At 42.4% G+C, this 11,176-nt stretch overlaps 1 protein-coding gene across 1 annotated transcript in view; it reads right to left on the bottom strand.

Annotated features, from left to right (window-relative positions):
• The window catches only part of LOC308099814 (annexin A5-like), a 15,651-nt gene extending 7,037 nt beyond the window's left edge, over window positions 1-8,614 (bottom strand). Inside the window, exons 1-4 of the mRNA XM_080448619.1 lie at window positions 8,513-8,614; window positions 5,704-5,788; window positions 4,912-5,006; window positions 3,931-4,044 (exon numbers count right to left, since the gene is read on the bottom strand). Coding sequence (XP_080304745.1) covers window positions 3,931-4,044; window positions 4,912-5,006; window positions 5,704-5,788; window positions 8,513-8,611 — 393 coding nt within the window. The 5' untranslated portion in view covers window positions 8,612-8,614. The remainder of the gene's footprint in view (window positions 1-3,930; window positions 4,045-4,911; window positions 5,007-5,703; window positions 5,789-8,512) is intronic.
• Between the last annotated feature and the right edge of the window lie 2,562 nt (window positions 8,615-11,176).

The raw sequence follows: 11,176 nt of genomic DNA, 5'->3' as shown, positions 1-11,176 counted from the left end.
CTCTCTCCCTCTCTCTCTCCCTCTCTCTCTCTCTCTCTCTCTCTCTCTCTCTCTCTCTTCTTTTGGTAAGCCCTCCTTTTGCGCATGCATTCGAGTTGGCATGGACTCTGACGATCAGACAGTGGTGGAAAAAGTACTCACATTCTCTACTTAAATAAGAGTATCAATACTAAGTACTCTGTTACAAGTAAAAGTCCAGAATTCAAACTTTACTTGAGTAAAAGTACAAAAGTATTGGTATCAAAATGTACTTACAGTAACAAAAGTAAAAAGTACTCAATAGGCAGAATGTCAAATGCAAGTTTTCAAATGAATAAAATTTATAAAACATGTTTTTGAGAATAGCCGACCTACAAGCTCACAATGCGTCGCATCGCGACGCATTGTGAGCTTGTAGATCGGCTATTTTCAAATGGCCGAAATGTATATAGGGGCTGAAGTGGGTAATGTGTGTTTGTAATAAGAATCTACAAATTAACACAAATTAACTAGTAACTAAAGTTGTCAAATAATTGTAGTGGAGTAAAAGTATAATATTTGCCTCTGAGATGTAGTGGAGTAGAAGTAATTAGTTACTTTACACCACTGCGATCTGATGATCTGATGATGAACTGATGATCCCTGCATGATTTGACATTGGTCCAATAAAGAGCTTATTTTTAAGTCACAGGATGCTCTCTACTCAAATGTTTTACTTAAGCAAAAGTATCAATACTGAAATGTGAAAGTACTGTACTCTGTTACAAGTAAAAGTACGGAATTCAACATTTACTTGAGTAAAAGCACAAAAGTATTGGTTTCAAAATGTACTTAAAGTAACAAAAGTAAAAGTACTAAAATGTTTGAAAATAGCAGATCTACAAGCTCACAATGTGATGCGTTGTGAGCTTGTTGCTTGTTGTGAGCTATTTTCAAATAGGTATAAAATTGGGCTAAAGTGGTTAATGTAGGTTTTATAATGTAATAATTTCTGTAATAATAACTCTGAGATGTAGTGGAGTAGAATTAAAAGTATTGACAATTGGAAATACTTGATTTTGATTGGCGACTACAATACGGATGTACTCCGGAGAGACGCCGCCATATTTAAATCTTTCAGTAAATTCTGTGACATGCATAGCCTCACCCAAATGATAAAAAATATCACGAGGGTAGGCCCCACTTCTCAGACCATCATTGACCTCATTTTGACATCAGACCAGTCGATGATTCCTTTAGGTGGGGTCATTGAGTGCAGTCTAAGCGACAACATCATTTTCTGCACGCGTAAGCTTCACAGATCTGTAGTTGATAGCACGGTCAGCTGCAGAGCTATGAAAACGTACTCATCAGAAGCTCTCACAACAGCTCTTGAGAAAGTGGATTGGTCAAATGTACTCAGTGGCTCCTTGGCTGAGGAGTCTTGGACTGGTTTCAAAACTGCTTTTGTGTCTGTTATTGATAGCCTAGCGCCCAAGAAGGTGGTGAGAGTCAGAGCCCGTACACAACCCTGGATGAATGGAGACATCCTAAATGCCATCAAACTCAGAAACAAAATGTACTCTGAGTTCAGGAAATGCAAAAATTTGCAACTACTTGAAAGATGCAGAAATCAACGAAATGTAGTAAACAAATTGGTCAAAACTGCCAAAAAGAATTTCTTAAATGAAAGCATTGAGGAAAACAAAAGCCACCCACAAAAGCTGTGGGAAGCGCTACAGAAATTGGGCTGCAACAACAAAATTCAAACAAAAACTACAAACATCTGCATTATTTCAAGTGGCGTGCTCATTACCGACAAGCAAGCGGTAGCGAACTGTTTTAACAGCTTTTTTTTTACCACCATTGCAACCCAGTTGGTAAGCAAACTTCCTCAGCATTCAGGTTTGTACGGCTCTGACCAGATCCATGCTCACTATGTTAAACTAGGGGCTAAAAAAGACTCCTTTTCATTCAAACCAGTAAATGCTGATGATGTGCAGAAAAAACTACTCGCCCTCCAGCCAAACAAGGCCACCGGCCTTGACAATATCCCCACCAGATTCCTCAGAGACGCAGTCACGTCCCACAGGATTTCAAGTTGGCAAGAGTAATCCCTCTGCATAAAAAAGGAAGCAAATTAGAACCTGGCAACTATAGGCCTGTTTCCATCCTTTGTTCCATCTCAAAGGTTGTAGAGCGATTAATTCAAGAACAAATCAACAGCTACCTCAGCGAGCATAAACTGTTGTTTGAATTCCAATCGGGCTTCAGAACCTCCCATTCCACTGACACATGCCTACTGTATCTGACTGACTACATCAAACGTGAGGTAGACGCGGGCAAATACTGCGGCATGGTCATGTTGGACCTCCAAAAAGCGTTCGACACTGTAAACCATTCAATTTTACTTGATAAGCTGAGGGCGATTGGTTTTGACTGCACATCACTAAACTGGATGAGATCTTAACAAGAGAACAAGTGGTTGACATCAACGGAACCATGTCCTCATCCCTCCCGTGAGCTGTGGGGTTCCTCAGGGCAGCATTCTAGGGCCGTTACTGTTTCTTCTATACATTAACGACATGAATGCTGCCTGTAACTGCAAATTGTTCCTGTTCGCTGATGACTCGGCACTCCTGATCTCGGGAGAGGACAAGTTGCAAGTTGAGGAGGCGCTCAGCTCCGAACTCTCAAAAATCCGTACTTGGCTTACCGATAACAAACTGTCACTACACCTTGGGAAAACTGAATCCATTCTCTTTGGGACCAAACATTCCCTCAGACAGATGGATGTAAATGATTTCAAGGTCAAAGTCGATGACACAATTATCTCTAGCAAAGAAGAGATTACCTATTTGGGTTGTGTTCTTGACAAATACAGGTGAAAGCATGGCTACAAAGGTGGTCAAAAGAGTAAACCAGAGAACAAAATGTATGGGCAGAGTTTCCTCTTTTGTCAACCCTCAGGCCCTCAGGACCCTCTCTGGGGCCCTGATTCAACCACTTTTTGACTATGCTTGCACCTCCTGGTACTCCAATACCTCAGTGTCACTGAAGACTAAGCTTCACACCTCCCAAAACAAACTGATTCGGCTACTCCTCGGATTGGGGCCCATGACCCACCTTTCTCCCACCCATTTTGCCAGCCTAGGCTGGCTCAGGGTGGAAGACAGGGTTAAACAACAAAAAATGGGACTGGCCTTCAAAATTGTAAATGCAAATTTGCCCGATATGCCCCCTATTCCCGCATATCTGAGTAAATACCTCCAAAAGGTTAGCGACACCCACAGTCACAATACCAGAGGGAGCGTTAACAACAATTTGGTACCACCCACCCATAAAACAAACATGGGCAAATTCTCCTTCTACAGCACTGCCACCCAGGATTGGAATAGTCTAACTCCATCCCTCAAAAAATGCAGTTCGCTGGGCTCATTTAAATGAGCCTTAACAAATCACCTTTTAGGAGGCCAAAAGAGGAGGTAGTACCATTTTCCCGTTAGACAGCAGACCCCCCCCCCTGTTCTTGTACATATTTTTTTCCCCTTTTTTTTGTTGTACATAGTGTAATCTTTTTGCTGTTTTTTTGTAATGATATTTGAACTGTGGTGCCACTATATATGCCTATGAATTGAATACCAAGGCCCTCATTGGAAACAAGTCCGCAAGGACTTTTATGAACGGACCTGTTAGACAAAGTATTTTAAATGTAACTGTGCTGTTTGACATTTTTTTGCCTAATAAAATATTCAATCAATCAATCAAACTCCAGTAAAGTAAAAGTATCTCAAAATTGTACTTAAGTACAGTACTTAAGTAAATGTACTTAGTTATTTTACACCACTGATAACAACATGATTCACATATCCAGTCTGAACAGACCACTAAGTCAAATCTTGCAAACTTGGCCAACAAAAGTGATTCTGATTTGATAGATCTCATCAAATGCAGCACCTACAACCACAGTACCTTAATGGCATCACGGAGTAAGGTGACGTCATATTCGAGAGGTGGGGTCATCAGTGCAACGACAAGGGTCTCCAAATTCCCCCACAACTCAGACTTCAGGTCGTCAATCAGATCCTGAGAGAGAGGAGAGAGAGAGAGAGAGAGCAGTGTCCTTTAGATGAAGTTATTGAGTATATTTCATATTTTATATTACAGCTTTAATACCGAACAGCTACCAGAATAACTCCAAAAGGTGGAGAAAAGATACTCAGCAGACAAAAAAATCTGGCTAAACAAACTCGCTAACTGCTGAATAACACTGTTATCATCGTCTCATTGTTTGTTATTCATTTTATTCATTGTTCTCCCACACAACTACCCTTCTCCGTTCTCTACACTGGCTCCCCGTAGCGGCTCGCATCCAGTTTAAAACCCTGGTGCTAGCCTATAGGGCAGTGAAAGGAACAGCTCCTTCTTGGTCGAGGCTTACACCCCTGCCCGACCACTTCGGTCGGGCAGGGGTCACTCACTGCCCATCTTTCGCCGCAGGCTGAAAACCCACCTCTTCAGGAAACAATACCCTTGCTCTTCACCTTGCCTACTCGTTGTTAACTAGTTGTACAAGCTCTTGTTTTATTGTTTTATTGGATCTTGTTTTTCCGATACACGTATTTGTTTTAGCTCTTGCTCATTAGATTTTCCTACTTGTCTCATCTGTTTAAGAAAGTAGGTAGCTGACAGAGGTGGACAGTAACGGAGTAAATTTACTTGAGTACTGTACTTAAGTACATATTCTGAGGATCTGTACTTTACTTGAGTATTATATTTCTTTGATACTTATTACTCTTACTCGAGTACATTTCCAAGAAAAATATTTTACTCTTACTCGAGTAAATGTCTACAAAGGGTAAAAAGTACTCGTTACTTTGGGCTCGCAGAAGAAAAAGTGCGTGCGTGCGTGCGTGCGTGCGTGTGAGTGTGTGTGTGTGTGTGTGGTCCTACTTCTCCATGCAGGGTCTTGTAGGCCACGCTGATCTGCTGTCTCTGGTCGTTACTGCGGGACGTCAACAGCTGCAAGATGGTGTCCTCGTCCGCCCCTGCGGCAGTGACCGGCCATGGTTACGCAACCCAGTGTGTGTTCATCAACGTTAACATTCCCACAAGATGCAGCCATTATTACACACACAAAGACTAGCAATTAAAGCTTCTTCCAAGCAGGTGAGCTCACCAGATATTTAGATTTCCTCCGTAACACATGCGCGCGCGCACACACGCACGCACGCACGCACGCACGCACGCACGCACGCACGCACGCACGCACGCACGCACGCACACACACACACACACACACACACACACACAGGCTTTTAGTTTATTTTTTAGCTTGTAGATTGGCTGTTTTCAAATAGCCTAGGTATAAAATAGGGATCAAGTGGTTAATGTATGTTTATAAAATCATAATTTAAATCTGAAAAGTAACTAGTAACTAAAGTTTTCAAATAATTGTAGTGGAGTAAAATCACAATATTTGCCTCTGAGATGTAGTGGAGTAGAAGTAAAAGTATTAGAAATTCTAAATACTCTAGTAAAATACAAATACAGTACTTAAGTACATGTACTTAGTTACTTTCCACCACATGCACACACACACACACACACACACACACACACACACACACACACACACACACACACACACAGGCACAGGCACAGGCACAGGCACAGGCACAGGCACAGGCACACGCACACACACACACACACACACACACACACACACACACACACACATCTCACCCAGTCCTTTCATGGCCTTGTACAGGGTCTCGGCATCCTCGTTGGCAGTGAAGTTGGCGCTGGCTTTAACAGTTCCTCTGCTGGCCTGGTTACAAAACAACAGCAACAACAACAACAGACAAAAGACATGAGCAGAGGAAGAGAGTGGAGGTGTTGTTTGAAATGTCATCGAACCCATACATAGATTTTTAACCCTTCCATTGGGTTAGGGTCATTTTTGACCCGTTTTAAGTTTAAAAAGTACCCTTTACATTTCTTTATTGGAACAAGGCTTCATGATATCCAAATAGCTATAAACAGCTATTTTAACAAAATGTATTACCACCGTTTTAGTTCATTCTGATGGTCTCTATAGAAAAAAGTGACATCTGTGGTGTTAAGGGTCAAATATGACCCGGCAGAGAAGTGTGGCTCAATTCCCCCCAAATTGTCAATATTCAATGTTTACATGTTTGAGAGTGAGATAAACTTGTCCTCAAGTAAAGTTTAAATAGGGTAAGACATGTAATAGATTATTAACCTTGGGGGACCCCACATTTAATATTCATACACTCAGACGTGTTCTCAATCGTTGGAGACATTGAACTCATAACATAAATAATTGTCTCCGCCAGGCCGAAAGGCATGGCGAGAGAGTATGTTTTACCCCCTGTCCGTCCGTCCGTCCGTCCGTCCGTCCGTCCGTCCGTCCGTCCGTCCGTCCGTGTGTCCGTCCGTCATTCTGTCATTTTGTGTACAGCTAATATCTGGCACCGTTGGCTTGATCGCAGAGAAACTGTGCACACACACTCCCTGGATGCCAGAGCAGAACCTCTGCCCCAAATTTTTCACATGGGCCTGTTATAGCGCCACCAGGAGGCCGCTTTTTGCAAAACAAATTTTTGGACGTACTCCTACAGATTTTGGCCAAAAATCCCCCAAATCGGTACACAGTATCTCTATAGTCATTAAAAGAAACGGCTAATTTCAGATTTTTCATATTCCATCCTGATTGGCAAAAATTGGCTTTCAAAGTTTGCAGGAGTACTCCGTTTCGAACAAAATGCCTCAAATCATGAACACAGCATGCAATGTCCGTGAAATTTTGCTCACACATTCCCATTAGGCAGAGGAAGAAATGCCATTTGAAAATGTTCAAATCAGCCTCATGGTGGCGCTGTAACAGGCCGATTCGTGTTTTACCTATAACTGCACCGATCAGTGTAAAACTTTGTATGCACACTCTCTAGAGGCCAAGGAAAAACCTTTGCCCTGCATTTTTCACATTTGCCTTTTATAGCGCCACCAGGAGGCAGACTTATGTAAAACACATTTTTTGATATTAAGCCTTCAGATTTGATCCAAATTTCACGCAAATAGGTACACATGATCTCTATAGTCATGTGATCAAGACGGATCTGTTTGATTTTTCATATTCCATCCTGATTGGCTAACATTGACATGTAATGTTTGCAGGAGTGGCCCGTTTTTAACAAAATGCCGCAAATCATGAACGCAGCGTCCAATTGTGGTGAAACTTTGAATGCACATTTGCACTACGTTGAGGAACAAATGCCACCCTTTTAACATTGGCATGTTATAGCGCCACCAGCAGGTCAAAATTAGCAAAACACAGTTTTAGAACAAAATGCCTCAAATCATGCATGCAGTGTCTGATTGCCTTGCACAGCCTAGGAATAAATGGCACCCTTTTCACATTGGCCTATTATAGCGCCACCAGGAGGCCATAATAACCTACCTGACCTGGCGGAGACTTGTGCTCCGAGGAGCACTTTTTCTAGTTATGTTATGAGTTCAATGTCTCCAACGAAGAGCTCAGACAGGCACACACATGCACCCACCCACACACACACACACACACACACACGCACACGCACACACACGCACACGCACACGCACACGCACACAGTTCGTATCTATCTTTGCTCTACAAATATGTGTCTTCCGTGTCCACCATAGTCCATAGTAAATAAAACATTTTGTTTCTTCCAAGTCTTCTTTTGCATTTTTTATCTATAAAAGCTGAACTAATTTATCAGTGTTAAAGGGATAGTTCACCCCCAAAATGACTATTTTTTTCGATTAGTCACCCTATGGAGACTTGAATTAAAGGAGAGATCCGGTCATTTTAAGTGTTATCTTTGATGTGTCGCTAATCACTCACCAACATGGAAAGGGCCGTTGAGTTATTCCAGAGAATCCCCTGTCGTCCAGTCTGGCGACCCCCTCCATTGGCATAATGGGAGCCGTGTGGAAGACTGAAATTCGTCTATTTTAACCGATGAAAAGCTTTTCTTTTTTCTACTACCACTCATCGTGGAGTCCCATGATACTCAAACATGCGCTGAATGTCCCGCACGAGCTACCGTTCGTGCAGAACGAGATGACGCTGGTTGCTTATTTCTCTCACAGACGCCAGGTTCTGTGAGAGATGACCGGCAGCGGTTCCGGTAGGAGACACAAAACCGCTGCCAATCGGTCCGCTTGTCATCAAATTATTGGCTTAGGAATGCGACAAAAACAAAACAATATCCATGAATTCAAGTCTCCGTGGGGTGACTAATATTTATTTTGGGTGAACTATCTCTTTAGGTTAGCAGCAGTTACATTATAAAAATCTCTGATCTGTTTTAGAAGAAAACTGCATTCATGAAAAACAATCCAATAACGTGCATTGGATAATAATTCAAGACACTTCAAAACAATAATATAGGATATTATGCAACAACATTACCCCTGCTATCAGACCAACTGCTTCGAAATTCAGATGGTTAATATTCAGTTGTTGATTCCCTTTCCCATTATTTACCTTGGTCGTAGTTGTTGTGTTGCTGTGTTGCTGTGCTGTCGCTGTGGCCAGGCAGACCACAGCGGTCAGCAACAACGTGGACACGACACATCTCCTCATCTTCTCCAACATGTAGCGCTTCAGAGGAGAAGAAAGAACACTGTGGTTCAGCTGGTCAAGCTTCAGACCTTAAGAGGAGGATGTTTTTGCAGTGTAGACGGTCAAACTGCAAAGAGGTGGAAATGGTTACGCAACCCAGTGTCACTGGGTTGCGTAACCATGGCACACACACACGCACACACCAGCAGAGATGGGAAAAGTACTGACATTCTGTACTCGAGTAGAAGTACAATTACTTGTGTAAAAAACTACTTTGGTAAAAGTAGAAGTAGTCATTCAAATAATTACTCGAGTAAAAGTAAAAAAAAAGTACAGGCTCTGAAATGTACTTTATGAGTAAAAGTAAAAGTATTTTTACTGGATGTTTCTGTGAACTTGTGAAATCTATGAAAATAGTTAATCTGCAACACAATTTTATACAATATGTAGTAGGGGTCCCTGCTTCATCTTTCTCTCAGCTAGGGGGTCCCTGCTTCATCTCTCTCTCAGCTAGGGGGTCCCTGCTTCACCTTTCTCTCAGCTAAGGGGGTCCCTGCTTCATCTCTCTATCAGCTAAGGGGTCCCTGCTTTATCTCTCTCAGCTAAGGGGTCCCTGCTTCATCTCTCTATCAGCTAAGGGGTCCCTGCTTTATCTCTCTCAGCTAAGGGGGTCCCTGCTTCATCTCTCTATCAGCTAAGGGGTCCCTGCTTTATCTCTCTCTCAGCTAAGGGGTCCCTGCTTCATCTCTCTCTCAGCTAGGGGGTCCCTGCTACATCCCTCTCTCAGCTAAGGGGGTCCCTGCTTCATTTCTCTCTCAGCGAAGGGGTCCTTGGCCTGAAAAACTTTGAAGACCCCTGCTTTAGACCATTTCCCCCCAATATTTTTTTTTTCATTTTGAAAAAACACATATTTATAGCCTATAAAGTTCAGACGACCACCATCAAACAGTAGGCTACAGTGAGTGAAAAAAGCTCCGCTATTCAGTGGTGGAAGAAGCAGTAGTAGTAGATATCATATTTTACTTAAGTAAAAGTAGCAAACAATGTGAAGAAATAGGCTACTCTGTTAAAACAAGTAAAAGGCCAATGTTCAGTAAAAGTACAAACGTATTGGCATCAAAATATACTTAAAGTACGGTACTTTAAGTATTTTTTCAAACATTTTAGTACTTTTACTTTAGGTACTTAGTACCTAAAGTAAAAGTACTAAAATGTTTGAAAATAGGTAGCAGATCTACAAGCTCACAATGCATTGTGAGCTTGTAGATAGGCTATGTATAAAATTGGAGGGACAGCGAGTGCATTTTCCGGCAGCGGCTGCTGCCGAGGCAGCTCCGCGGAGCTGCCGGCGGCGCGAGCTTTGGGAGTGTGCTGCCTGCTGCGTTTGTGTAACGCAGTCCCCACCAATATTATTTACGATTCTGTGCCTATCGGTACATAACTCGGACGGCGCTTAGTCGAATAGCAGACCATCGGCCGGTCGTCGCGGGCACGCCTCTGTCATGGTCCAAAACTATACTTTATCGGCGGAAAAAATAAGTTGACTGCCGCTCCTCCACCGGCAGTTCCGCTGCTGCCGCTCCTCCACCGCCGGCAGTCACTGCCGGGAGCTGCCGCTCCTCCACCGGCAGTTACCGCGGAAGTTCCGCGGCTGTTGCCGCTGCCGGAGAATGCACTCGCTCCTTCTGGAAAATTGGGCTAAAGTGGTTAATGTATGTTTTATAGTTTAATAATGTATCTGCAAAGTAACTAACTAAAGTTTTCAAATAATTGTGTAGTGGAGTAAAAGTAGAAATATTTGCCTCTGAGATGTAGTGGAGAAGTAAAAGTATTGAAATGTGGAAATACTCCAGTAAAGTCAAAATAACTCAACATTTTATTTAAGTAGGCCTACAGTACTTGAGTACATGTACTAGTTACTTTCCACTTCCACCACAGCCGCTATTTATTTATCTATTGCTTCTTCGGGAATTGTCCTGAAAATGTGGGATACATAGGCTACATGTTTCCTAATGAAAATGTAAAATTCCTGATGAACTTCTAACTGATCGAAACGTTGACAGCAATACATAAATAGCGGAGCTTTTTCTACCAGTGTGCACTTATTTTTTCTATTTGATGAACTGTTGTTTGTCCTGCACCTGCGGGTGCGGGACTTGAGTGGATCATAATGCGTGCACTATGTATCTTTTCATACAGTGAGTGAGACCCTCACTTCATTTAGGCCACGTTTATATCCATAGAGCATGGACTGGCGGCCCACGGGCCAAATGCGGTCCACAGGGACCTTTCTTGTGGCCCCTGGAGCAATTCGTTGATTTTCAATTTATAATGAAAAAAAAAGTGTTTTAAAAAAAAAGGTTTGTTTGGGGGTTAGTGAAAGTTACAGGTATGGGGTGTGCGATGTGAAATGTGAGCTTTCCATAATCACAGTAATCCTTAATAATCTTATTCCATCATATTCAAGGGCTGGAGAGAAATGAGACACTAAGACTACTGCAGAGGGGAGGTGTGTGTGTGTATTTGTCCAGCTGATCCTTGTTGTTGCATAATGAATGAAGGTTTTCACAAGGTTGATATTTTAGT

This window comes from Gymnoscopelus braueri (genome assembly GCF_963280865.1).
Source record: "Gymnoscopelus braueri genome assembly, chromosome: 2".
Classification (NCBI taxonomy): domain Eukaryota; kingdom Metazoa; phylum Chordata; class Actinopteri; order Myctophiformes; family Myctophidae; genus Gymnoscopelus; species Gymnoscopelus braueri.
This window is presented reverse-complemented; position numbering and strand designations above follow the sequence as displayed.